The 27980-nt window shown below is 60.7% G+C and overlaps 1 protein-coding gene across 5 annotated transcripts in view; it reads left to right on the top strand.

Annotated features, from left to right (window-relative positions):
- Nucleotides 1-21745, top strand: part of SDK2 (sidekick cell adhesion molecule 2) — a 30975-nt gene extending 9230 nt beyond the window's left edge. For 2 of the 5 annotated variants that reach the window (XM_075071897.1, XM_075071898.1), the window contains 17 exons: nt 753-947; nt 1078-1279; nt 1608-1711; nt 2099-2169; nt 2793-2928; nt 4133-4189; nt 4542-4643; nt 5072-5187; nt 6892-7078; nt 9038-9175; nt 10701-10862; nt 11184-11309; nt 11908-12072; nt 12818-12958; nt 15198-15336; nt 16642-16789; nt 19739-21745. In XM_075071897.1, coding sequence (XP_074927998.1) covers nt 753-947; nt 1078-1279; nt 1608-1711; nt 2099-2169; nt 2793-2928; nt 4133-4189; nt 4542-4643; nt 5072-5187; nt 6892-7078; nt 9038-9175; nt 10701-10862; nt 11184-11309; nt 11908-12072; nt 12818-12958; nt 15198-15336; nt 16642-16789; nt 19739-20092 — 2543 coding nt within the window. In that variant the 3' untranslated portion in view covers nt 20093-21745. The remainder of the gene's footprint in view (nt 1-752; nt 948-1077; nt 1280-1607; nt 1712-2098; nt 2170-2792; nt 2929-4132; nt 4190-4541; nt 4644-5071; nt 5188-6891; nt 7079-9037; nt 9176-10700; nt 10863-11183; nt 11310-11907; nt 12073-12817; nt 12959-15197; nt 15337-16641; nt 16790-19738) is intronic. The other 3 variants (XM_075071895.1, XM_032797279.2, XM_075071896.1) reach the window with 3 other exon arrangements.
- Nucleotides 21746-27980: the final 6235 nt, after the last annotated feature.

Here is a 27980-nt window from a genome sequence, read left to right as displayed (position 1 = left end):
TGCCCCCACTTTGCGTCAGACGTGACTCTGCGCCAGTAAACACGAGGTATTCATGACAGGAACAGGTCTAAAACAGAGCCTTGTAGATACAGCGGACCGGACTCCTCGGCCGGGTCCTTTAGTGGGCAGTGAGCCGACCCCCAGGTCTGCACTTACCTCGTCCCGCCGCTTCCGCCTAACAGGCCCCTCCGACCTCTCTGTTCAGCTCCTTTCCCGGGCCAGGAGGTCACCTGATCCCTTTGTCTCCAACACCTTCAGTTGGCACCTTTGCAGAGGGGGGCCCAGGCCATCAGTTGCTAGGAGATAGAGGGTCAGGCATTTAGGTGCACTGGCCCCTTCCTCTGCAGCAATCACACACCCTTATCCCACCACCTAGATATTAAGAACTGCCATGGGGACACTGAGGCACCAACACAGTATTCAGAGCAACATTAAGAACATTCCCAGTTCATCACACTTGGCACCGAGATGGGCTGGGCACGGGCGCCCATCCTCCCGCTGGGGGGAGACATGGACAGTGAGCCCCGAAGGGCCAGGTGTGAACATCTCACCTCCCAGGCGGGCCCTAGGGCCGGACCCTGCGCAGGCAGCTGGGCCCAGGCGCTCACGACTAGCTCAATAGTGCATCCCTTCGGCCAGTCCTGGCTCCATCCCGTGTCTCCTGGAGCAGCCTTTCTGCCCCCTTGCAGGCCGGGGTGGGGGGCAGCCTTGCCCTGGCGCTTGCTGACCGCCTCGGTCCCCCTTCTTCACAGCATACCAGATCACCCACCGCCTGAACACCACCAGCGCCAACGCTGCCACCGTGGAGGTGCTCAACCCCAGCGCCCGCCAGTACACGGCCACCGGCCTGCAGCCAGAGTCGACCTACCTCTTCCGCATCACAGCGCAGACCCGCAAAGGCTGGGGCGAGGCGGCTGAGGCACTGGTGGTGACCACCGAGAAGAGAGGTAACCGTGCCAGGGCTGGGGGGCACTCTCTCAGGGCAGCCACGGGCGTGGAACTCTGGCCCTGCCTGAGGAGGGATGGGGCCAGGCACGGCTTCCGACCAAGCCCTCACGGCCGTCTCTCCCTCCTCAGACCGCCCGCAGCCCCCCAGCAAGCCCATGGTGCAGCAGGAGGACGTGAAGGCCCGCAGTGTGCTGCTCTGCTGGGAGCCGGGCAGCGACGGCCTCTCCCCGGTCCGATACTACACCGTGCAGTCCCGCGAGCTGCCAGCTGGCGAGTGGACGCTGAACTCCGCCTCAGTCAGCCACAATGCCACCTCCTTTGTCGTGGACAGGTGAGGTGGGACCTTCGAAGCGGGCAAGGCCTGGTAAGATCTGTGGTGGGGTGGGGCAGGCGAGAGGCAGCGTGGCCTGAGGGCACTGGGCTGGGAGTCGCAAGGTCTGGCTTTTATTCCCGGCTCTGCCACCGACCTTAGGCACCACTCTGTGCCTCAGTTTCCCCACCTGAAAGGAGGAGAATTGCTTTGTGGTGCTCCTTGGTCGATCTCTTCCCCCTGCATCCCTGCCCTGGCCAAAGCAAAGCTGCGCCATTTCATACCCTGCCTCCACTGGAAGGCACTGGAACCAGTGCCTCACACCCTTCCCCTTCCCCTCCCGGCCCAGGTTGAAGCCCTTCACCTCCTACAAGTTCCGTGTCAAGGCGACCAACGACATCGGGGACAGCGAATACAGCCAGGAGTCGGAGTCACTCACCACCCTGCAGGCCGGTCAGTCCCCCTTCCCCGCGGGCAGGCATGGGAGACGCAGCACTTGGAAGCTGAAGGCCACCGGAGCCAGCCTCGTCTCTTCAGTGGCAGGGTGCAGCCCACGCTGGGTCACAGCTCCCGGCGCGCTGCAGGCCGGACCCTTGTCTGCAGAGCAAGGGGGCCTCGTTACCCTCGGCCAGGGGCCAGCTGGCGCTCTGTGGGGTGAGGCAGGGGTTGGTCACGTGGGCCCGTCAGCTCACCCCTCCCAGAAGTGGCGGGGATTCAAACCAGCGACCATGTGGAAGGCTCCAACCCCCTGAGCTGCTCAGGAAGGGAGCCAGAGTCTGGAGCCATGGGGGAGGGACCCTCGTGCCTCTCAGCATCTCACTTGTGTTCTTCTTCCCTCAGCCCCAGAGGAAGCCCCCACCATCCTCTCAGTCACGCCTCACACCACCACCTCCGTCCTGATCCACTGGCAGGTACCGTGCGGCACCGCGCTGCCCCTGCCTGTCTCTGTAAGACAGCTGCTTGACTCACATTCCCCGGGAGGGCCTGGGAGCCATGTCCCCTTGGCACTGCGGATCCCCTCGTCCTCCGTTCCTATCCGCACTGCTCTCTCTGGGCAGGGCCCCACTGTCTCACTGCCACCCTGCAGCTGTGCCGCCCGGCGCTACATCTGCTCCAGAGCTCCCGCATGCCGCTGCTGGCCTAGTAGGACCCCGGCATCCGAGGCGCAGAGTGCCTGCCGCAGAGAGAGGCCGGAAGCAGGCTGGCCCCAGTGGGTACTGCTGCTCCCCACGGGCTCCGGGGACCTGCAGGGGCTGGGAGCGCTGCTAAGGTACCTTGCACCTCTCAGGATCAATCCCTCCTCACCCCAGGGCTCTGCAGGGACCCCTGAGCCCGCCCTGGCTGTAGGGAGCACCCTTGCAGCAGGGCGCGGCAGGGGGCAGCGAGCGAAGAAGGAAGCCCCACAAAGAGGGTGAGGGCAGCGCAGGCTCCGGGAGCGGGCAGGGCCATGCACATGTATGAAAGGCACCGTCTCCATGGCCTGCCCCTCCCTGATTGCACCCGTCTCTTGGCTCCTGTCCCCCCCTCCATGCAGCCCCCCACCGAGGACAAGATCAATGGGATCCTGCTGGGTTTCCGGATCCGCTACCGCGAGCTGGTCTACGACGGGCTGCGCGGCTTCACCACACGCAGCCTCAGCAGCCCCGGCGCCAAGTGGGCAGAGCTCACCCGTGAGTGCCCTTATTCGGCTCCCGCAGGGGGCAGGAGCAGCGCCCCCTGGGAACGCATGTCATGGGGGGATTCCTCTCGCCTTGGCCCGTGGGGCTCTCCGTGACGCCCAGCCCCACCCCAGCCCTGCCTTGCAGCCCTCCCCCGCCCCACCGAGTGCTCTGCGTGTGAACACCAGCCAGCTGGCCCCAGAGCCTCCTGTGCACTGAGCCAAGCTCCAGGAACTGTCCTGCGCCGGCGTGTCCTGCTCTTCTCCCGCAGGGCTCCGGGCAGCGTCCCCCTCCAGGGCTGAGCCCTGTGCCTCGGGGGTGTGACATGGCTCATGGTGTGAGTGCTGATGCCAAGGGGGGGTGGGGCAGGGGTCTGCTCTCTGCTGAGTGGGGGGACCTGGAGGGGGCTATGAGGTCAGGAGCAATCGGGGCAGCTCACAGCATGAGAAGGACATTGGTTAGCTGGGGACAGCCTGAAATTTGACCTGGTGCTTTTTTTCCCCTTTTCCCTGTTTGCGAAGTCTCTTGTACACTTAACCAGGGGCCAGGGCAGGCAGGGGCCAGGGGAGTTGGCCAGGGGCTGAGGTTCTCCCCAGACTTATGCTAAAGCCCCCGCTGAGAGGAGCCCCAGCTTCCAGGTCCCAGGGTTGCTGTGCTGAAGCCTGTCAGTCAGCTCTGATCATGGCGCTGACACTGGCACTGCGCTGCGTGCTCCCTGCTGGCAGCGATTAATGTACAGAGGTACAGCACCCTGGGGAGAGCTGCAGCCCATGCCCTGGTAGTGGAGAAGGGGAGTGAGAAGGTAAGGCAGAGGCCACCCAGTGCCAGGTGGGCAGCAGGCAGCCTGGCGCTGACAGCTGGGCTAATGCCAGTGCCAGAGGAGCTGAGGCTGAGGGGCAGAGACTGGGCATGCCGGGGGCAGGAAAGCAGGAAGCCATCTAAGGGCAGTCCCAGGGGGTACCTACACAGCAGAGCACAACCAGCTCCTGTCACTCCCTGGGCGCTCCCCAGCTCTGGCTCCTCTGAACCCCCAGTGGCAGCAGTGAAGCTCCACTGGGTTTCTTCCCCCTGCCCGCTAACCAACGCTGCCCCCTGCGCTAGCCCTGGCAGCCATCCCGCCGCTCCCATGCTCTGCCGGGAGTCCGTCCTGCTTGTTGTGTCTGTGTGTGACTAACCCCACTGACGCTCTCCCTGCGCTCCCTCTCAATGCCCGCAGCAGGGTACGCCGTGCGGAACCTGTCCGGAGCCGGCCTCACGCACCACGAACTGGACAGTAAGTCTCCGCTCTCTGCTTCGGGGCTCATCTCTGTCTGTCTGCGTGTCACTCCCCTCCTGACCCCCCCTCCGCATTCCAGCAACCACCTACGGCCCCCCCCGCACTCCACCTATGGGCGACCCCTGGTCACTTCACTGCTTCCCATCGTACCTGGGAGGGGGGGCAGACGTACCGGCAGAGCTGCCCCCTGCGGCTGGGGCATCACAGCAGGTCAGGACATCCCCACTGCCCGGCCTAGCCCCAAGGGGGCTAATGGGAGGGAGGCAAAACACCAGTGCTCCTGGCCCTGTGGATGGGCCCCTGCCCGGCTCTCCCTGGCACCCACTTCCCCTTCTCTCACCCACTGCAGATCTGAGCAAGCACAGGCGTTACGAGATCCGCATGAGTGTGTACAATGCCGCAGGTGAGGGGCCCTCCAGCACCCCCCAGGAGGTCTTCGTAGGCGAGGCAGGTGAGTCAGGGCTGCGCGGGCATCTCTGCTTCCGGGCAGGCTTCGAACTCCCCCGTTGGTCACTAAGGGCCGCCCCAGCCCTGGGCCATGTCCAGCGCTCACCAGGGAATTCATGGGCCCTGCCCAGCTGAGCTAAGGGAGCCTCTCCCAGGGTAGTAGCTGTTGCCATTCCCTATCGGCAGCCGGGGCTGCACTTCCCCGCAAGGAGCCAGGCTGTGCCCACAGCCTGCCCTGCTCCCCAGCTGCCAGCCAGCAGCAGGACGCCATCTGATGGATGGCAGCACAGCGGCTGCAGGACCGCAGGGAGAGGGTGCGATCAGATGGAAGAGGGGCCGTCTCCCTCTCCCGCCACGCCCCAGCCACCATGCCAGGGACGGGAGTGCCAGGGGGCTCGGACGCTCTCACCCCAGCTCACTCTCCTTCTGTAGTGCCCACTGCCCCGCCACAGAACGTCGCCATTCAGACCACCACAGCCACCCAGCTGGACATCACGTGGGAGCCGCCGCCCTTGGAGGCGCAGAACGGCGACATCCAGGGCTATAAGGTACTGGCCCCCCATCTCCCTCTGGCTGTTACAATCGACACAGTGCCCAGAGGGGCACGTCGCTGTGGGGCACTGAGCACCCAGAGCTCCCATTGGCTTCCCTTGCCACACCAGCTGTGCCTCAGTTTCCCTCTGATGCCAGCGGGGCCAGGAGCACTAAGCCGGATGTGTGAAGGAGTTACTAGTCGGTGAGGGAATGCTCGGGTAGAAGGCACTCCAGGAATACAAGCCACAGTGAACCTGTTTGATTCGAGGTCATCGGAGCCAGGAGGGCTGAGGCCCAGCAGTCAGTGGCATCGGGATTGCAAGGGAATGGGAACGGGGGATATAGCCACCCTGGAGTGCATCCATCGCCCCTGGGGAGCAGCGTTGAGGAGGTGGGCATGGCAGCCTGAGCTACGGGGCAGCAGATTAGTGACAGGCTCCAACACACACACACACACACACACACACACACACACACACACACACACACACACACACACACACACACAAGTGACAGGCTCTAACACACACACACACACACGCGCGACGGGCCCAAGCAATCTGTCCTTTTCCCCCTGAAGGTAGCGTCACAGCTGAGCGCAGTTCCCAGTGTGCTCAGCAGGTGTCACGGTTTCACTTCCAATCCCGCCCCAGCCCTTTGCTCCTGGCCCTCCCTGGGGTCTGGGCGCTCCCTGCAGCAGGGCATAGCTGGGATTTGAGGGGCGGCGGAGCGATTGCTGGAACCGTACAGCCTCTCCCTGCATATCTGGGCACCGCTCAAGGGTGACCTCAGGCCATGTTTGAGTCTCTGGGCTCAGCCAAGGGCTGTGGGTCACATTTTCCATCCAGCATGGCCTGGCGCCGGCACATCCTGCTCCCTGCTTTCCTCTCGACACAGGAAAGCCCCTTCTCCGACTCAGAGCCAGATATGTGCATGCGTCTTCTGTGCTCCCAGCCTGCGTGTGGCTGGGCCCCTTGGATCTGAGAAGGGCTGCGAGGGGCTTCTGGAACGAAGACGCCTCTGGAGTTTTGCTGGTTCTAGAACCTGGGATTGTCCAGACCCAGACACTGGGGCTGAAAATGGGACTTAATGAAACCGGTGCAAGCCCCATGTGGACACACTCGCTTCGCTTTGTGGTTTGTTTGGCTGAAACTGATCAGGAGGCGTTTAAGCTAAACCCAGAAAAGCCACTTTTGACCCGCAGTCGATATCCCCTCACAGAGGTTTTGAGAAATGGGTTGAACTCCCCATTCCCTACCCTGTGCCAAGCAGGTGCGTTTCCTAGGAGAGGGCACCAGCCTGGCTACATCGCTGTAGGGTAGGCGGGCCCAGGAGCTTTCCTCTTTCTGGAGCGTGTCTGAACGTGTCCCACTGAGAGATGGGGCAGGGGACTTTCTTGGGGGTCAGGGGACCTTAACGATAAAGGGCCCTACGTCTCCTCCACCGCAGAGCAGCCACCACCCCAGTCGCTCCACCAAGGGGCCGCAGCAGGGTCCATTTCCCTGTGTGCTCTGCACAAGGAGAAGCCAGGCACGCTGGATCTGGGGGAAGCTGAACCTGCACATGGGGAGCCAGGAGCCCCAGCCCAGAGTGGAGACGCCAGGAGAAGGCTGTGAAGGGGAGCGCATGGGGATCAGCGGGGCTAGCAGCTATGTCAGGCCCCTGCCAGCATTGGGCCTGGCCTGACCCCAGCTCCCGTCTTCCCCATCTTCCTGCAGATCTATTTCTGGGAGGCTCAGCGCCAGAATAGCACGGAGCGGGTGAAGACACTGTTCCTGCCTGAGAATGGGGCCAAGCTGAAGAACCTCACGGGATACACCTCGTACCTGATCACCGTCTCAGCCTTCAACGCTGCCGGGGACGGACCCCGCAGTGCCCCTGTCAGGGGCAGAACGCAGCAGGCAGGTGGGCTCCATCCTCCTCTCACTCATGGGGCCGCGAATCAGGAGGGATCGCACAGCGGCCCACATGCTCCATCCTAACCTACAGGCCCCCGCCCCCCCGCCATGCCTTATCCCAGCCCTGGGCTCCCGCTGCCCAGCTCTGCCAACCCCTGTGTGCTACCACCATGTCCCTCTGGGTTCTGGTCCTGCCCTGAGCAGAGGCTGGCCACTGAGCTGAGCTGTGCTCCTGCCGGGTGGTTCGGTGCTATGAGGCTCTAGGCTGAGACCTGACAGACTCATCCCACTTTTGGCCCCGGGCTGGGATTGAAGCCAGGTGGGGGCAGGGCTCTGCAGTTAGCAATGCTGCGTGGATGCCTGGCTGGTGAAGTCCCTGGCGCCCTCCCTTCCCATCTGAGAAATAAACCAGCCCGTGCGACCAAGTGCTCCAGGTACGGAGCCAGCATGGGGGCAATGTGGGAGAACCAGGCCGGATCTGCTGCCATGTCAGGCCACGTTACCCCACTGCCACCAGCTGATGCCTGCACAGGAGCTGGTCCTGGGTTCCAGTCCCTCACCCACAGGGGCGTTATCAAAGGCAGCATCCCATCATGGCCTTGAGGTTGTTCTCAGCACAGCACCAGGCAGGAGGCTGAAAATAATCGCCTCAGTTCTTTGTGCTGGATCTGCCCAGGTAGCTCCGGGGCTCCCTGCTGAGGCAGGCTCCCCGTCTCGGCCTTTTTGGGGGGCCTCAGGGACCAAGACCTGGAGACGCTTTGCTGGGCGCAGAGCTTCGAGCACACTGCAACAAAGCCTCATTCTCCTTGACCGTTCCTGCCCCCTGGGCAAAAGGGGAATGGGCATTAACCCCTTCGTCCCCTCGCCCGTCGTGTCAGGGCAGGAAGTAGCATTTCCCCAAAATAATCCAGAGGTGTGAGGTGTCTTGGCAGGAAGCTTGTCATCAGGGAAACCAGAGGCCCAAGGTGCGCTGGTGTCAGGAGGAGACACAGCCCAGATGCACTGGGGGTGCGTAGCTCTGCCCCCCGGGCAAAAGGGAAATGGGGGCATTAACCCTTTCGTCCCCTCGCCCATCGTGTCAGGGCAGGAAGTAGCATTTCCCTAAAATAATCCAGAGGTGTGAGGTGAGGTGAGCTTATCGTCAGGGAAACCAGAGGCGCAAGGTGCACTGGTGTCAGGAGGAGGCACAGCCCAGATGCGCCAGGAGTCCATAGCTCTGCAGACTGGGGAGGCACAGATGGGCCCGGCACGGCCGATCAGTTGTTTCCGATCGGATCTGGAGTGCTTGTGTCTCTCGCTCTTTTCTGGATATGCGGTGAGAAGAGGGGGGCCTGGAAGAGTCCAGACCCGCAAGGGGGTTGTTACTGGGGACTTGGCACTGGCGGGATGAGTTTGGAGTCCTCAGCTAACTCTCTGTACCACGGGCAGCCACCTCCTGAGCACGCCCTCATGGCCCAAGGTCGCTCCATCGCACCCTGCCTCAGTGTCCCCCCTCTTGAGGGCCCTTTAAGAACTCACTCGGTCCAAAAGTCCCCCAAGTGACCCCCTCCCAGGGTCCGTGTAGTGAGTCCTCAACTGCGTGCTGGCCCTCTAGGCCCCAACCCCAGTCCAGCGTGTCTCTCCTGGTAACCCAAACTTGGACAAAGTCTTTCAAACACAGAACATAAACTCACACAGTCTCCCACCCCGTCTCTGAGGGACTGCCTGACTGCTTCCCACACCTGCTCAATAGGGCGTGCCAGGTCGGGGGGGTGGGGAATTTGGGCAGGTCACAGACACACACCCATTAATGCTGATGGCGTGTGACTGAATCCTTCCCTTTCCCACGGTCTCACTCGCCAACCAGCCCACCCAGCAAACCCCAGGATGAGCTGGCTGAGGAGTAAGGGGGTCCAGCAGGATCCATGCCCCTCTCCTCCCTCGCCCTGGGGGAAGTCTGCAAAGCCCCTCTGCTTTCTCCTCGCAGCCCCCAGCGCCCCCAGCACCATCCGATTCAGCGAGCTGACCACCACCTCGGTGAACGTTTCCTGGGAGCCGCCTCTGCTGCCCAACGGCATCCTGGAAGGGTACAGACTTGTCTATGAGCCCTGCATGCCTGTGGACGGTAAGGGCCCTGGGCTGAACGGGCGGGGTGCGGTAGAGGTGGGACAGGGTCATTCGCTGCGGAGGGGTAAGCTCAGGAGGTGTGAACAGGGGTCAGGGGCCTCCGCTCCCTATGGGGCTGGGAAACAGAGCTGGTAAAGGAGCCTGGGAGGCAGGAAAATCTGTTTCTGGGGAAGGATTCAATTTACCCCAGGCCAGGTGGATGTGCTGAGCAGCATGGGCTAGAATCGCTTTGTGGTCCCCTGCCACTCGTCACAAGGGTTTGGGGACCAGCCTAGTGTCCCGGCCCAACTCCCGCTTGTGCCGTTCCCTTCTGTTGCTGTTCCCTTTAAAACCGTTCCCATGTTCCTCCCCAGGGGTGGCTGCAGGGCACCTGGGATTGTCCCATAGGTCACTGTGCAAAGGGCTTGGAGATACATGAGGACACATGGTCCTGAGCGCATCCAAAGCATCACTGCGGGAGCAGAGGGCGCATGTTTTGTCCCGCCATTTTGATGGTGAAAATGTTTTTTTCAACAAAATGGAAATTTTGGCCAAAGTCCCTTTGTTGGTGAAAAGTTTCAGGGATTCAGAAAAAAACAAACCAAAACAAAACCAAGCAAAGAGCATCTTCAGTGGCATTTTCACGGGGTCAAAACATCCCGGTGCAGCTAGCTCTCATTATCCTTCATCATGTCTTCAGAGGGGGTCCAGCACCTCCCTCCCTGTCTCTCTGCAGCCATACAGTGCCCCATGTAACCCGGCCCAGCACTGCCACAGCACCAGCTCCCCTGCCCGAGCTGTTACGTTCCAGGGCGACAGACAAAAGAGGGGAAGTGTTGACTCCCCCCTCCTCCCCGAGCGGCCGATAGGACATGCAGAGTGGGCAGGAGAGAGCCTGAGAACGCAGCGAAGAGCGCGGGTGGGGTGGCCCGGGGACAATGGCTGCTCAGTGTTCCCTGCTGCCACCTGGGCTTCTGAGAGTCGGGTTCAGGGGAAGTGCTGTGAAGCGAGAGCTCTGGAGGAGAGCCGCAGTGACCCAGGGAGCAGGGGCAGGGGCGCTTCTCCTTTGAACCTGTGCCATGCAGGATGTCCTTTGATCCTGCAAACCCTGCTTGCCGCCCACAGCACAGAGGGGCCTGGGGTTCTGCCAAGCAAAGGGCGTGTTTCAGGGCATGTACTGATCCCGCAGGGTCAGGAAGGCTCTCCCTGCTCATGCTGCGCCAGCTAGTGGGGGGCATTATGTGCTTCCTGCAAAGCAGGGTACTGGAGGCAGGATATGAGCCATGCAGGTGTGTGTTAACGGAGCTAGCCTGTGCTATAGTGCAAGAAACCTGGGATCCAGTCCCCAGAGCAGGGACGCCAGCCCGGCTTCTCTGGATTTGTGCTGCAGCAGGGAGTCGCTCCTCCACACAGGCCTGTGGGTTGGTTTGGTCACACTCAGCATCAGGCTTGCAGTTCTCTTCCCCAGCGCCAGGTCCTGGCACTGTGAGGGAGGATGGGCGCCAGGATTTCTGCATGCCATGTCTGTGCGCTCTGCCCCCCAGGCGTGAGTAAGATCGTGACGGTGGATGTGAAGGGGAGCAGCCCCCTGTGGATGAAGGTGAAGGACCTGGCGGAGGGTGTGACGTACCGGTTCCGGATCCGGGCCAAAACCTTCGCCTACGGGCCCGAGATCGAGGCCAATATCACCACGGGGCCAGGGGAAGGTACGGCACTGCTGCGCAGGCTCATGCTACCTCTCGGGGGTGGGGGGAGCTTTGTGATGGGGGGAGGGCCCCCCAGGATTCCCACAAGCGGAGATCTCTGCAGCGGGAATGATTGACCCAAAGGGCCCCATGGACAAATGCAGTGGGAGGCTGGATGGGCAGTTGGGGTTGGACGTGGGGATTGGAGCCATGGGGGGCTGAGAGAGAGACGGGCTGGGGGCTGGGTAGAGGGCAGGGGGCTGGACCCTGCCACCCCCCCAGTGATGTTAGAAGGTTGTGTTTTTTCTCCCCATGACGACTTGTTTTACTGTGGTTTCCCAGGTGCCCCTGGACCACCAGGTGAGCCCTTCATCTCCCGGTATGGCTCAGCCATCACTATCCACTGGGCGAATGGGGATCCTGGCAAGGGGCCCATCACCCGATACGTCATCGAGGCCCGGCCCTCAGGTACCATACGCTCCCCCCGCCCTGTATGCCGTCCCCCGCTCCTCGCCACTGGCCTGGCAGGAACTCAGGGCCCAGATGTCCTGCGGCTGCCATCCCTGCAGGGCAGGATGCGGGCCGGGGATCTAGCAAGGCACCTGGGCTGTCCCTGGGGCCCAAGGCAGGACCGGGCCCTACGGGCACCCTACAGGGGGAAGGACGGCCGGGCACCCCCAGCACAGGCAGGAAGGAGGGCCGTGCGCCCCGAACGCGGCGGGAAGGAGGGCAGGGGGCCCGAACGCGAGGGGAAGCCCAACGCGCACTGCACTGGAACAGCCCATTGCAGGCAGCTGACCCTCTGGTGGCTGAAGACCCAGGGAGGTAGAAGCCCCAGTGCTGCTGCAGCAGGTGGCAATTCCCTGCTAGCTCAAGGGTCCCAAGCTGCCCAAAAGTGCTGACTCCAGCCCCCCATGCTGTGTGTGCAGTTCAGCCAGGACCTTTGCACTTATCGCTTGGGGCTGGGAACTTGCTGCCCTCTCCCCTCCCACCCCGTGCACCCACCCCCCGTGCTCTAGGGCTGCTCCATCCCCTAACCGAGCTGGGCCTCTCTCCTCTCTTCCAGATGAGGGGCTGTGGGACATCCTCATCAAGGACATCCCCAGGGAGGTGACCTCCTACACCTTCAGCATGGACATCCTCAAGCAGGGGGTCAGCTACGACTTCCGGGTCATCGCAGTCAATGACTACGGCTATGGGACACCCAGTGCACCCTCCCCTTCCGTCTCAGGTGCAGGGGCTGCTCTCCTGGCCTGTCTGTGGGGCCATTGTGCCAGGAAGGAGGGTTCATGCCACAGGGAGGCAGGGACCTCTTCATTTACCCTGTCCCACCTAATGTACCCTCATCCCTGCAGCCCAGGCTGGGGGGCGAGGAGGGGAGGGGATCTGGCACTTGGGGGCCAGCAGCAGAGGAGGTGAGGGGCAGGAGGTGCTGTCAGCATGCTAGGGGCAGGGGTCTGGGCTGGGCTGAGTTAACTGGAGCAGCCCCTCCCGGGAAGGGGGTGATCTCTCCATGTGCTCCACTCCATTGCCTGAAAATGGGTGGATACGGCCAGGTCACCTGGCAGTCACCGTACTGTGATTCCCCTTCCCTCCCCACAAACACTGCTGGTGCCCCTCACTCCCGACCCATCACCCCTGCCAGCCTAGCCCTGAGCTTCCCACACAGCTCTGCCAGGGCCCCTCAATCCCAGCCCACAGCTCCCTGCTCACCCAGCCCTGGACTCTCCCCCTTGCTGTACCAGTGCCCCCCACTCCCAGCCCCCTGCTATCCCAGCCCCCGAGTTGAAGAAGATCCGTTGTTTGCAAGTCTATTGGGGTTCCCCAGGGGCAGAGGAAGGGTCCCCGGGATGAGACAGGTCCCATCCCAACACACCAACAAGCTCCAAGCCCTGCCAGCGCCCAGGATAGGCCCCAGGGTGTGAGCCGGCAGGGTGGGTGGGTGACTCACCCTGCTCTCCACGGCTGCCTTCCAGCCCAGAAAGCCAACCCCTTCTACGAGGAGTGGTGGTTCCTGGTGGTCATCGCCTTGGTCGGGCTCATCTTCATCCTCCTGCTGGTCTTCGTCCTCATCATCCACGGGCAGAGCAAGAAGTATGCCAAGAAATCAGACTCAGGTGAGCTCCCCTGCACACAGGGCAGGAGCTGCCACCCAGTGGGGCTGCCCAGCCCGGCGTAGGGTGATGTGATGCCACTGAGGCCGCGGTGTGAGAGGAGCGGCCCCCAGACTCACCCAGCTGCGGACATGGGCTGGGAACCAGGGGTCTGGCTCTGAGCCGCCCTGGTCTCAAAGACAGAGGTGCAGCGCTGGGAGTCTGGGAGCCGTGCCTGGGTATAGGAGATGAGGGCCAGAGGGTCGCGTTTCGCCTTTGCTGTCTGTAGCTTGCACCCCCCATGGCTGTGGAGCCAGAGGGCCTGGCCCGTGGCTGGGGTAGACCAGCACTGCTCTGCTGGAGGTGTGCCTGAATACACCAGAGGAGGGCAGGGGTCTCCATCAGCTTTTGCCCTAGTTATTATGGTTCACGTCACTGCTGGCCAGGCCTCTCCCTGCACCCCGTAACACTGGGGTTAGCGCAGAACCTGGCACAGGCAGTGACTCCAAACCCGGGGGAGCCAGTGTCAGGGTGCGCACCATGCTCCTGGCATCCCTGGGCATGGCGTGGTGCCTGCCGTGGCCACTCAGCGCTGGGAGCTTCCCCGAAGGCTCCACCCAGCAGCCTGATCAGTGGGAGCCTTTCCCTTCACTGCCCGGACCCTGCCGCCTTCTGCCACTCGCCCACCAGCTGCTCTGCTGATGGAAGCGACACCAGAACCGTCCCCCCAACACAACAGACCCATCCCACCCCTGCCCTGCCGGCAGACACAGGTTAGAAAAGCGTGTCACTGGCCGTGTCAATGTCGCTGGGAGCTAAAGATCAAACAACCGGCTTCTCTCATTGTGAGCTGCCAGCGGCAGGAAAGGTCACGGGATTAGTAAATACTGCTGTTTTCCTAGCCAAACGAAGGGCTCAGATTGTGGGACTAATGCCGCCCGCCCTGCTGAGTCAATACACTTGTGTAGCAGATGGCTGGCACTGGGAGCCCGGACTCCTGGCTTCTAGTGTGAGCGACTTGCACCCAGAGACTCTAAGGCTGGGGCCTGGGTTCGTGGGGCCCGGAGTTAGAAGCCAAGGGGCCCAATTCTCCGCCCCTCGGCTGCTGGGTGACTGCTCCCACCTGGGCATTGTGGGTGTGAAATGCCGCCGCACCGTTCGCCCCACTGGTGTCAGTGTCCGATGGCAGTGCTGCACCAGGAAACGCCCACACCGGCTGGAAGGCAGGAGGCAGTTGGGGCCCAAGGGACCAGAGCCGGACAGCTTGTGCAGCTGTTAGCAGCAGAACTCTGCGCCAAAGCCCAGTGCTCGCCCTTTAGGGATCTCAAAGCACTTTATAGACATTAACGGGTTAACCCCTCGGGGAGATCAGGAAGCATCAGTACCCCCGTTTTAGGGATGGGGAAACCAAGTCACGAGAAGAGTGGTGATTTGCCCAGTCAGCTCCTGGCAGAGCTGGGACACAGACCTTCTGATGCTCAGCCCTAATTTGCCCAGGGCCCGCTGCCCCATTGCTGGGCACAGCATGCCATCCGCCCACTGTCTGCTCAAGGGCCTGGGCACTTCACAGATTGCATACTGGGTGGGATTTTACCATGCTCGCAGCGTGACAAGCAGGGCTGGCCAGACATTGAGCTGAGACTGACTCCCAGCGGAGAACTAGCCATGCAGTCCGCTCCTCATACCTTCAGCAGCCCAGACAGCTGGGCTGGCACAGAGAGCTCTGTTTAACCCGTGCCCCCTGGCCACGCTGGGGACCTGTAAAGAACAGCACCCCAGCCTTGAGCCCCACAGAGGCTCCTCAGCCCTGGCGAGATGGCACTGCACTGGGATACGAGGGCTGGCTGGAGAGGGGGTGAGTTCATCCCCCGGAGCCCTCACAGCCCAGACCAGACTGAGTGATGAGACGGGACAGGTGAAGGCTGCCCTACCCCTTCATTGCCACTGAGAGTGCTGGGTGTGGTGCCTGCTGGCTGAGCTGGGGGTGTTCTATGGCCACGCATCTGGGGAGAGAGGGGGGTCATTGGCCTGGGGAACCCCTGGCTACAGTGCACCTGCCTTTCTCCATCAACTTCCGGGGGGCTTCCCCTCCAAATCTCATTGCTCATCTCCAGGCCTGTCTCGGGGAGCTGGCCACTCACCACAGCAGGTCGGGAGGGTCGGCCCTGGAGTCCGAGCTGGTCCCGTAGCCGGGTGTGTGATGTGCAGGTTCCTCCGGGTCTGGGCGCTGACCCAGCTGATGGCTCCCCTCCTGCCCCGACAGGGAACAACTCCAAGGCGAACGCGCTGAGCCACGGGGAGATGGTGAGTCTGGACGAGAGCAGCTTCCCTGCCTTGGAGCTCAACAACCGGCGCCTCTCTGTCAAGAACTCCTTCTGCAGAAAGAACGGGATCTACACCAGGTACCAGCTGTGGGGCCCAGGGCTCTGTGTGCCCAGCCAGAGATCTGGGGCCAGGGCCCCGCCCCCACTGTGCCCCTCTGGCCTGGTTACTGGTGTGCTAGCACCCACCGGACACTCACTGACACCAACTGCACCCACAGGTGGTTCTGGGTGGGGATGTGGAGCCCGGAGCAGCGAAGGGGTTGGATGTGGCTCCGGATGGGGCTCTCCACCCAAAGCCATCGGCTCCAGTGGGGCTGCCGCTGCTCACCCGCCTCCCATGACTGTTGTAGGGGGGGCGGAGCTGGCATTGCTCCGAAGCAAAGCCCGTAGGCACCCCACAGGATTGCTTGGCTGTTCCCCCGCGCAGGTCGAGGAGCTCACTGCAGCCAGCACACCGGTCTGTGGTGGTGGGTCAGGACTGAAGGGCATTGGCAGAGCTGTGGGGAGAGGGGAGCCCTGGGCTGGGCTAGCAGGGGGCTGCGGGTCAGGGTTGAGGGGCACTGGCAGAGCTGGGTGGGCAGGAGCCCTGGGCTGGGCTAGCAGGGGGCTATGGGTCAGGGTTGAGGGGCACTGGCAGAGCTGGGTGGGCAGGAGCCCTGGGCTGGGCTAGCAGGGGGCTGCAGGTCAGGATTGAGGGGCACTGGCAGAGCTGGAGTGGAGGGAGACCCGGTCTGGGCTAGCAGGGGGCTGCGGGTCAGGGTTGAGGGGCACTGGCAGAGCTGGGGGGCAGGAACCCTGGGCTGGGCTAGCAGGGGGCTGTGGGTCAGGGTTGAGGGGCACTGACAGAGCTGGAGGGCAGGAGCCCTGGGCTGGGCTAGCAGGGGGCTGTGGGTCAGGGTTGAGGGGCACTGGCAGAGCTGGGAGGGTGGAGCCTGGGGCTGGGCTAGCAGGGGGATGCGGGTCAGGGTTGAGGGGCACCGGCAGAGCTGGGGGCGGGACCCCGGGGCTGCGGGGCAGGAGTGTGGTGCTGGCAGAGCTGTCGGTGTAGGCACTTGCTCACGTCCTGCCCAGCTCCTGGTTTCGAGCAGCAAACTGGCTCTCACTTTCGAGAGGGCAGGAGAGGAAAGCAGTGGAAGCCGAGCTGCTGGGACCCCGCTGGTTAATGGCTCATCCCCAGGCAGGCCAGCAGACTGCAGTGGGGAGGGTTGGGGTGCCAGCCCCATGGCCGATGCTCTGAACAGCCCTGCTAGTGCCCAGGCGTCATGGCGGGGGGTGCCAGTGGGCTTGAGTGGGGCCTGTTGGGGGGGCCGTGGCTGATCTCCCCGAACGGGGCCCGGGGATCGGCTCCAGCACCAGAGTTCTCCGTTTCCAAACGAAACGTAGAGCTTCCGTGTCCCTGCCGAGGTCCCCGCCGCGGCCCAGCCCCGGGAGCCTGCATTACTCCGACGAGGACGTCACCAAGTACAATGACCTCATCCCGGCCGAGAGCAGCAGCCTGACGGAGAAGCCCTCAGAAATCTCGGACTCCCAGGTGAGGGGCAGCTCGCCAGGGCCGGAGCTCTCAGCTCAGCAGGGCTGGGGGCCAGCACGCTCTCACGGCAGGGCCTGGCGGGAGGGTGAGAGGTGGCTGCAGCCCAAGGGGTGGGGGTCAGGGGTCAGACAGGCCTCCCCACCCCATTCACCCATTGGCCTCCCGGTGGGAAAATCAGTCTGCATGCCGTGCCTGGGATCTCCGGGCTGGCTGCCCCCGTCATCCCCTGCAATTCCTGTCCCCTCTGACATCTGCATCCCCTTGTCCTCATCACCTCTCCCTACCCCGGAAAGGGGATCGGGGACAGGAGTGTGTTACAGTTGTTCTACAGACAAAACTACACAGGATCTTTTCAGGAGGCAAGACAAAGATGCCACATTTATTATGATAACAATTTGATTTCTGACCAATAACTAATACCTTAATCCTTATACACACACACGCGCGCGCGCGCATCCATCAGTCCTGGACACAGCTTGAGTTCGTGGCTTGATTTTGCAGCTTGGGTTGGTAGCTTGTGGCGGTAACTGGCCAGGAAAGCCAGGCGCAAGGATGAGCTGGGTCTCTGTTGGCCCTGCACCGATGCCCTTCCATGTTGGCAGCAGAATGTTACCCTCCAAAGTCTCCCATCTCACCCATCCTTTTTATAGGCTTTAGTTTGAACCCAGAGTCTATAGGTCTTGCTGTGTCACTGCCTCTGGGTTTGGTGATTGATCACCCGTCAGTTGCAGACCTGACTTTCAGCCTGGGACCTGGCTTTGATCTTCCTTCTATTGCACCTTCTTTTTTTAGGGTGGACTCTTCTTACCTTGTTAGGGCTTTTGTCTGCATCTTCAGCGGGTGGGGTTTGAACTCTATTTCATCAGGACAGGCTGGGGCCGGAGGTTGATTCCATCATCCCTACATCCCTCAGTCATACAGCTAAACTAAACTAATAAGATTACAGCAGAGTTTGCAAAAATGAAAGTTGGAGGAAGCTTTTACAAAATGGAGCGAGCGTTTTAAAATGGGGTTTGGATTACAATATGGCAAACAGTGAACAGAAGTTACAGTGTAGGCAAGTGTAGTGAATGGTGAACAGAAGTTACATTGATAAAGTGAACAATTAAAAACAATTTCATTTATCAGTTCTACACAGTGCATGCTGGGAAAGGGAGGAACGATACAGTTCCCCAGCCCCGACTGATTCCTGCTAGAAGCTCCATTGCTGCATGGGGTTCCCACCATGGGGCATGCTCCCCCCAAAGGCTCCTTCCCTGTTTGCAGGCAGGCTACCCTCCATGCACCCTGGGCAGCGCCACAGAGATGGGTCACCCCCTGAGCACCTAGGGTTGTGGTTTAACATCTCAGCTGGGCCTGACGGACACAAAACTCCTGTCCCCTGGCAGGTGCCCCCAGGGGTAAAGACGCGGGTGCTGCGTGAGCACTAAGCCTGCCCGTGTACCCCCACGACAAGAGCGCCTGCCGGTGCCCCCGGAGATCAGGACCCCCTTGTGCCACGCGCTGGGTAGCCCCACACGGAGAGGGCCTCGTGGGCTGGGTTATTTCCACAGGAGAGCTGGGGCCCCGACAGGTGCAGTGACGCTAACTCGGGCATTTGTGGCACAGCTGGAAATTCGCTGGCCACTCCCATCACCTGAGCCCGGTACTGAGGGGAACAGGCAGCTGAGGGCTTCCAGCTCTTCAGCAACCCCCAAGCTGCCCCATAGTCCTGGGCCTTGCCTGCCCTTTCCTTTGCCTGCAAAGTGGAGGCAAATCCAAGTTCACCCCCCTTTGCATTATCCCCGGTTGAGTGTCTTTGAGGAGCTGTAAGAGCTGCGGGAGCTGAAAGCTGTCACTTGATTGTTTTCCTGGCCGGCCCCAGCTTCCTCATGAATGGGGCCATTGTGCCTTGGGGAAGGGGGAAGCTGAATTCAATTCTGGAAAGCAGAGGGCGAGTTGAAAGGAGGGACGTGAGCCAACCCAGCCTCTGCCTGAGCTCTCTCTTCTTCCCCCGTCCTCCCCGCTGTGCCCTCTGACAAAAATAACCCCGGCTGCTCCCAGAGATGGCGTGTAGGGTCAGCGCTGCCAGGGTTTGCACTGGGCCTGGTCACCAGGGACACCGGACGGGCCCTGGGTCTGGTCATCGGGGAAGGGATGCCAGGCCAGGCTGGGGGCTGGATCTGGTCATTGGGGATGGGGTCTGAGTCTAGTTGTTGGGGAAGGGACACTAGGCCGAGATCAGGATCTGGTCACTGGGGAAGGGATGCCAGGCCAGGCCGGGCCGGTTGCTGGATCTGGTTGTCAGGGAAGAGATGCCAGGCCAGGCCAGGCCAGGTGCTGGATCTGATCATTGCGGAAGAGATGCCAGGCTGGGCCGGGTGCTGGATCTGGTTGTCAGGGAAGGGATGCCAGGCCGGGCCAGGTGCTGGATCTGGTCACTGGGGAAGGGATGCCAGGCCAGGCCAGGCTGCGTGCTGGATCTGGTCATTGGGGAAGGGATGCCAAGTCGGGCCAGGTGCTGGATCTGGTTGTTGGGGAGATGATGCCAGGCTGAGCACTGGTTCTGGTCATTGGGGAAGGGACGCCAGGCTGGGACGGGCACTGGGTCTGGTCATGCTCTATCACCAGCTTCCCCCAGGGCCTGATTCAGACCCTCCCTTACTCCAGTGCTGTTCCATGGCATCACTCTGGACTCACACCAATGTGTGGGAGACCCCGGTTGCACCTGCCCACCCCCTCCCCTGCCTGCAGGATGGGTGCAGAGGTGAAGGGTTCAGGTGCAGGGTCACGGTTTCCAAGCTGCCTCTCACAAATCAGTGCCCAGTGGGCTGCTGATGGCACTGCCCAGCGGGTGTCCCCTCAGCTCCTGCTAGCGCCACGTACTTGTGGGCATGTGCTTGTTGGGTGGCTGAGAGCTGCGGCCAGGCACAGCCAGACCTGGAGTAACCCAGTGCTCTGTCTCTGCAGGGGAGCGACAGCGAGTACGAAGTGGATCAGAACCACCAGAAGGCCCACTCCTTCGTCAACCACTACATCAGCGACCCGACCTACTACAACTCCTGGCGGCGCCAGCAGAAGGGCATCTCCCGGGCCCAGGGCTACAGCTACACAGAGAGCGATTCCGGCGATCCCGACCACTGCCCCTTGTTCAACAGCACCAGCACCCAGCAAGGCAGCCTCTTCCGGCCCAAAGTCAGTAGGACTCCAACCCCCCAGACACCCGTCAACCCCCCCAGCCAGCAGAGCACCCTGTACCGCCCCCCCAGCAGCCTGGCGCCAGGCTCTCGAGCCCCCATTGCAGGATTTTCTTCTTTTGTTTGATGGCTTCAAAAGAAATAAAGAAAAGCGAAAAAGGAGAAAAAATCCCAAACCCACGTTTACGTCCAGAGTTATTTTTTCCGAGGCGAAGGAGACGTCGCGGCAGGGCGAGCCCAGCGCTGGCCGGGGAGAGAAAAGCGGACCCGGTTCGGATTCTAATCATTTGCTGCTTCCAGAGGCGCTTGGAGCCCTATAGAAGAGGAACCCCTTGAAAGGACCTTTGCAAAAGCTTGCAGTCCAGCTGGGGGGGCCTCCTCTTCTCTCTGAGGCTGAGGCGCGGAGAGGAAAGTCACAGGGTAAAGGACGGCAGCAGGTGGGCTCCCGGACAACGCTAGTGTCTCCACATGGCGCTGGCTCCTTGCAACCGGGTTTACTCAAGGGCCTTTGCTAACAGGACAAACTCACCCCTTTTTGGCCAAAGCTTTCTTTGTGCAATCCCTGAGAGGCCAGCCAGCTAGCAGCAACCCGTGGCGTCCAAAGGAGCGGGGCGTGGAAGTGCCGTCGGCCAGCGTGGTCGCACAAGACTTCAACCAGCGAACCCACGCCACTGACCAGAGGTGTCCTCGGCCCAGCACGGCAGAGCCTAATGTGGGATGGGAACGGTGCTGCTCTTCCACTCAGCGTTAGGTGGGAACAACGCCTGCGGGCCCTTGCTTCCCAGTGGGCCGCGGACGTGCCCGATGGCCCATGTGCTGGATGTGGGACCCGCTTTGCCAGGCTGCCCACTCGGCTCGCCAGTCCCTCCTCTGCCTGTCTCCTCTCCTGTCTCCCCGTGACGTACCATGTCAGAGTGTGGAAAAGTGACAAACCGAAACACACAGCCCGTATGCAGCCATTTGGTTTGCTGCTTTGGGGCGGGATGTGGTGGGTGGAGAGTGGATTTGGGAGGGACGGGGATGCTGGAGTTGTAATCGATTTACTTGAATCCTTCTGGAGGAGACATCCCCCTCCCAGCCCCCCTTATCCCTGGCGAGAAGTGCTGCCCACTGGGGAGGGGGCCTCTGTGACCGAACTGCACCACGGGGCAGGTGACCAGCACGGGGAGAGTTGCTTATCGGCACCGACATTTGGTTTGGGGTGGCAATTCATTTCTTCCTTCCTTGGCCCCATCCTGGAGGGGGGAGGGAAAGGAAAATGCCCCAGGGCCCGGGATGGTTGTGGGGCAAGATGTATCCTCTGCCTACAACGTGGTCCTTTCCCCCTGGCTTGGGATGGATGCCGCCCCTTTAACTCCAGCAGAATAGGGGGGCAGGGCAGGGCGGGGCTCTGCTGGCGTGATGGATTGGCAGCCGCAGTCTTTGTGTTCTGTTTTAGTGCCCAGGTTTGGCAAGGGATGCGAGGGGGGGGCCAGAACCGGGAGGAGGGGGATCGGTGGTGGTGGTTGTTTCCAGCATTGCAAAACACACACAGTGCCTACTCGTCAGCTGGATCCCGAACTCCTCAGCCGTCTGCCCTTCCGCACGGGTGCAAAGTACGAGTGGAGGGTCCGGCTGTTCCCCGTCCTTCTGTGAATGGGGTCCGGAGCTGTCACCGTGGTGATTGGCTCCATCCATGACGCCGCACGAGCTCTCGCCTGTATTTGCACATTCTCGGCCCAGGCTGGTTGACAGAGGATTGAACCTGGTGCGTGGGGTCCCTTTAATAAAGACTCAAAAGTGCTGGGATAGTTTTTTGGTTTATTTCTCTCCCCTCAAAACCAGAGAACTGCACTCAGGAATGACCCTGTACCCTGCAGAACTTCAGAAAGGGATGGAGCTGGGATCACCCGGAACTTCCCAGCTGCCGGTCCCTTTTGCAGGCGTATTCCTGCAAGGGAGGGTGATGTGGGTAAGTAGTTGTGGCCCACGGGGTCTCTCTCACCTACGTGCAGGTGCGCGGAGAAGGAGTGGCGGTTTCTGTGCAGGTGACTGAGAAATGGGTTATCCTGGGAAAGAGCTGGCCAGAAATCAGCTCTGCAGTGCTGTCTGAGTGCTCAGAGCAGGGCTGGACAGCACAGTGGCTAAAATACCCGTGTCCCCCGGAGCCTTGGCTACACTAGAGCTCCCATTGGTGCAGCTTTACAAAGCTCAGCCTTCCTTGTGGAGAGCTCCATTAACTCCAGCCAGGGAAAAACCCTTCTGTTGTTGTAGGAAGCGCCTGCCCTACGTTGCAAAGATACCGTGTGGCCAAGTCTCTACCTCCCTGGGATCACAGCTATGCAGGAAAGAAGTGTCCAGTCAAACCCACAGCCCACCTAATTGCAAGGCAGCTAAATCCTCATCCCCTCCGTTCACCACCACGGACAGGGCAAGTGCTGGCTGCTTCCCATGAGCCCAGGATTTAATCAGCACCTTCTAATACCCTGAGGACACTGACCCTGGCTTGCAGGCCAAGGCGTGATTTGGGATTAGCCCAGAGCCAGGAAATAGGTAATAAAGAATCCCCAGGGGGCCGGCTGGCAGTTTAATTTGCAGATTCCAAACCCATTAGCAGCGGGGCTGGTTCCTTGGTGGGGTGAAGGGTTGGGGGTCGCTCTGAATCCAGACACAGAGCAGAAGGACCCGACATCTGCCGAAGTCAATGGCACTGGAATCGGCCTGAGTGGTGACCTCAGACCTGCAGAAACCTTCCTGTGCAGCTGACACACCAGTCCTAAAATCTGCATTGCCCAAGCCGTCCGCCACGGCCAGGACTGAAAGAAGGAATAGCAGAGAGACAGAGTGTTCTTGTTCTAGTTAGACAGGACTCAGCAGTGGATTAGAAACTGATTAATGGCCAGCTCACAGAAAGTAACTGTAAATGAGGAATCATTATCGAGGGCGGGAGGGGTTCTCGCAAGGATCCGCCCGTGACCCTCCAATAGCTTTATTAATGATTGGGAAGAAAATATAAAATCATTGCTGGTGAAGTTTGCTGCTGCTGACAAGAATCGGTGGAAGCTAAATGATGATGGATTTCGCGCTAAGGTGGCTTCTTTGAACACTGGGCATTTTAACGCGGCCCAATGCAAGGGCCTACGTGGGGGACCAAAGGCTTTAGGTCACAAGGGGAGGGTGGAACGCAGTGACACTGAAAAGGACTTAGGGGTTCTGGCCACAATTGACTGCACGTGAGCTCCTGGCGTGAGGCCACAATAAGAGAACGCTGGCAAGCTGCCGTCTGACGGATACGGAGGGAAGTGGCGAGGAGGAGTAGGGCGGGGATATGACATTAGTGAGCCGATTTTGAGGACACTTTGTCCAGCCCTGGGGTCTGCACTGCCAGGAAGGTGGGTGAAAAACTGGCAAAGATTCATAGAATCATAGAAGATCAGGGTTGGAAGGGACCTCAGGAGGTTCTAGTCCAATCTCCTGCTCAACCCCAACTAAATCATCCCAGCCAGGGCTTTGTCAAGCCGGGCCTTAAAACCCTCTAAGGGTGGAGATTCCACCCCCTCCCTAGGATTCAGCAAGCCCGCTGTGGAAAACCTGCCTTAGAAAGTCAGCTGGGAATATCTCACCAAAGGAAGGAGTGGAGCCTCCGTCATTTGATGGCTTTAACTCAAAACTGGCTGTAGCGCGAACGGGTGTTACAGGCTCGAGGCAGAGGTTCTTGGCCGAGGGTCTGTGGCCTGTGTCACGCAGGAGGTCAGCCCGGATCATTGTAAAGGGCCCTGCTGCCTGCCAAGCTGTAAGCATTTATTTGCATTTTGGGTTTGCCTTCTGGGAGCTTCAAATCAGCTGCTGAGCCACGCGTTGAAAGCGCTGGAAAAGAGCTGGGATGTCTATTTCCGCTGCCATTCCTCTTGTTTTCCCCTACGCTTCAGTCCAAGCAGAGAAGATCCGATCCCAGCTTGCGTCTTGTCCTGCCCTTTGGCTCCTGCTCGTGCTGGCGTGAAGCCCCAGCCTGGCCACTGAGAGATCCCTGCTGACCCACCCATGCATAGCCCCCATGGGCTGCAGACCAGTGAGTGGTGCCCCCACCCAGAGCCTGCTGGCCTCCTTGGAAGGTGGTAGTGCTTATGGGGCAGCAAAGCAAACAGCTGGAGCCCCCCACTCCTGCGTTTCCCCACTGCCACTAGCAGGTGGTGTGGGGGGGAGGGGCTTTAACTCAGGTGTGGGCAGAGCCGTTGTGCATCGTGACCAAGTTTGACTGGAAAAGCATAAGCCTGAAGGGAGCCCGGAAGGACGTTGGTGACTCTGTCTGAGGATGGGGGGCCTGGAACCGGCTGCCGAAGCTGCCTCGGCGCAGGCCCCCTTGATTGGCTGTCAGGCAGGATGCATTTGCAACTGGACTGGGATTCAGGGAGGCCACACGTCTCCTTCCTTCCAGCCCCTGCTTTCAAAGGCCAGTCCTAGGCCTGGGCGATTGTGCATCCAGGCTGGCTCCGTCCCTGGATTAAACCCTTCTGCGAGGTGCTTGGGGGAGAGGGGGCGGAATGGCGGGTGCAATGCAATGCCACGTCCAGCGCCAGACAAATCCCAGGCCTCTCCCTCCCCCTCCAAGCGCCAGCCTTGTAACCACCGCACTAAGCATCTGCCATTTCCACGGCAACATGTCTGCAGCAGCCCTTGTTCATGGCTGCATCCCAGCCCAGGTCACTTGGTGAAAGAGCCCCCCCCCCTCCCCCCAGCCCTTTCCAGGGGCCCCGGGGGCTGCTTCTCAGCTCTGAATAAAGCCCGATTCCCCAGGGAGGCCTTGCTGCTTTGATGTATCTTTGCACGGCACATACAGCCAGAGCCCAGCTGCAAGTGCAGCCACTCGACAGGCACCGGCCCATGGCCACTAAGCTGCTTCTGCTCCCCAGGTGATATCCAGCCCATGCAGAGAGCTGGCCCAGGGCCTATGCACTGCTTAACGCCTTGGGCTGGGCCGAACTACACCCCAAATGATGGCACACAAAGACCCCGAGCCCAACGGCTCTGCCGAGACAGCTTGGAGCAGAGCAGCTGAATCTGGGAGCGGTGCCCAGTCCAAATGCCGCAGGCAGCTCATTGCCGCTGGCAGGACTGGCTCTGTAGTGGTACCTCTGTGTTGAATTCCGCTCTTTGCTGGTGCTGACAACCTCTGGGAAAGTACAGAGCGAGGGGAAACCCTGACCGACAGCCCCTGTTGGTCCAGATTGTGTTTATAGTGTATCTGCACACACCCACACGTGCAGAACTGTGTGACTGGCTGGAGCATAAGACCTTGGGAGCGCCCAGCAGTGGCAGAGAGTGACCGCCGCTCCCATGGAAGGTACCACTCTCTGCCATGGTGCCATCGCTGCTCAGCTGGATACGGAGAGGATGTCTGCACAAAAGCGTTGTGACTCCCGGCGCACCGTCAGCATTGGTTTAGTGTCCGTCCAACCCCACCACCGGGAAGCTTCATCGTTTTGTTTAAAATAACCTGGTGGGCAGCGTGATAATTGTGAGAGGCGGTCAGATGGAACAGAGACGGAATGGCCAATAGCATGTTAGTGAGTTAATGTTTTGAACTAAAAGGCCGGGGAGGGGGTGGGGGAGAGGTCCATATACACAAGAATTCCCAGGGCCGGCCGGCATTTTCTAAACATCGTTTGGCCCCTTCAGCATTTCAGGGCTTGGTGGGTTTCACGGAACTCCTTCGCCCATTAAATGGCTGGCGTTAGGTCATCTTCGGCTGGTGCCCATTGTGGGGCTGTGAACTCACTGATCCACTTGGCTCAGAAGGAATCGGGACCATGTCCACCGCAGCTCGGTGATTTGAGCTGTCGGAGCTGAGGGCAGGGGATTGCTCAAGGCTTGGCTGAAGGAAGGAATTGCTGTTGGTTTCTCCAGCACTATGCCCAGGAATGACCACAAGCTGTTCCCAGGACTCCCAGCTGGCAGCAGCTGTACTTAGTAATGAGAGAGACTAGTCCCCTCCGGGCACTGACCTGCAGGGGCAGACCCAATGCAGAGCCCTGTGCTCTCAATGGACAGGCTCCCGCTGGCTTTGGCTCAGGCTCCTGGCAAGCAGCCGTGCTGTGGCGTTCCCTAAGCATGAGGCCCAGCGGCTCCATCTTTCCTCAAAGTGCTTCCCCCACCTGCTGAGTTGCAACTGGCGAAGGCAGGGCTCATTTTGAAACCTCTTCCCCATCAGGTGATGGGCTGATTGCTAGTGCCCCGTGTCTGACGCTGCCTGAGACAAGACACCCCCAATGCCCATACAAGCAGTGCACGCTGGACGGCAGTGCCTGCTGCACCCGGGGCTGCTGAGAAACAGGGAGGTGGTTTGGCAAGGGAGCAAGATTTATACAACTACCCCCCATACAACCTCCACATGGCCACCGTGAATTCACCAGCATGGGTCTTAGAATGTCACTTGCCTTTAGGGTGACCAGATGTCCTGATTTGATAGGGACAGTCCTGGTTTTTGGGTCTTTTTCTTATACAGGCTCCTATTACCCCCCACTCCCGTCCCGATTTTTCACACTTGCTTTCTGGTCACCCTGCTTGCCTTGGCATTGTCTGCCAGGCACTGGGCTTTGTAGACACACAGCTCATGCGTATGAGGGAGTAACAGGGGAGAGTGAGCTGTCTCCTTGGATCAGCGCAGGGACCAAACGGGCCTTGACAGGCCTCCAGAGTTTTGCACTGTTATGGCTTGAGCTTCACCCAAGGGCAAAACACAGTCAATTATCAGCAGTTTGCAAACCAGAGAAGAGGGGAAGCCGAGCAATTCCGCAGGCAGAGCTCTGGGGAAGGGAGCCGTCCTGGCAGACCAGAGCCCCGGCCCCTGCTGCTACCTTATCCTGATCCAAGAAGTCAGTCCTCGCTCGCACCACTAAGGAAAAGGCCAGGGCACCCCTTCCCGCAGCACTCGGGGGATGGGGAACCAGTCACCCAGATCCCAGGCAGCAGGATCCTCTGCTCTGGCTGAGCTGTGCTCACTGCAAAACCCAGTGGGTCAAAAGTGCCTTGATGCCTCCAGGCTGCTTAATTGCCCCCGGGCCCACCCAGGGGCTATTTCCCAGGCCATGCACCCTGTCTTGGCAACTAGATGGGAGTGGAAGCTGGATCTGCGCCTGCCTGGCGCCTGCACAGGAGGCACCAAACAGCCACTCGCCCTGTAGTGTTCTGGCTGGGCCCGTGTCAGGCGTATTGTCCTGCCCAGAACTGTGGTAGGTAGAAACGATGCTCCACGTATGCAAAGCTCAATCCCAGCCTTCCTTCTGGACTGGCAGCCTAACTCCCATCTCGCTGGCGCCAGTGGCCAAACTCCCGCAGACTGGGTTCTCCATACAGGCCAGGAGCCCAGCGCTTACGGCTCAGCCGTGAGGCAGTTGATAAAGGGCTTTGAGATTCCCAGGGATGCTTTAGATTCGATGCGATGCATCCTGCACTGGTGCAGAACCCAGGGCGGAGTCATCCTGTGCCTCACTTGTCCGGAGGCTGCCCTGATATGGTCTGGCCCCTGGTCCCAGTGGGCCTCCGGGAATGAGCAAAGGAACCCACCCCAAACCTTGAGCTGGCACTACCCAGCACAGGGGGGCTGCTCTAGTGACGCCGTCCTTCACAGGGGGGGCATGAAGCCAAGGTCGTCTACGCTGGCTAAGGAGCAATGAGGTTATCTCTTGCCTGGCATTGCCCTGCAGTATCAGCTCTAACAAGGATGCCTCCCACCCTGCGCCACCGACCACGTCATGTCACATCGCATTGTGTCAGAAGGAACCCGGCGTGATCCTCCGCTGGCTCCCTCCAGCTGCACAAGCGCCGGCCCTGTGTTGGCACTCCAGCCGTGACAGGCGCGACCCAGGGACTGGGCCCTGCGGTGGCTCCCGCTGCTGTGAATTTTTGGTGACTGTGACGAACTGGGACTGTTCCTAATGTTTGCTCTGAATACTGTGTTGGTGCCTCAGTGTCCCCTAGGCAGTTCTTAAGTATCTGGCAGAGCAAAGGGCCAGTGCACCTAATGCCTGGCACTCTGT

This window comes from Chelonoidis abingdonii, chromosome 13 (assembly GCF_003597395.2).
Source record: "Chelonoidis abingdonii isolate Lonesome George chromosome 13, CheloAbing_2.0, whole genome shotgun sequence".
Taxonomy (NCBI): Eukaryota; Metazoa; Chordata; order Testudines; family Testudinidae; genus Chelonoidis; species Chelonoidis abingdonii.
This window is presented reverse-complemented; position numbering and strand designations above follow the sequence as displayed.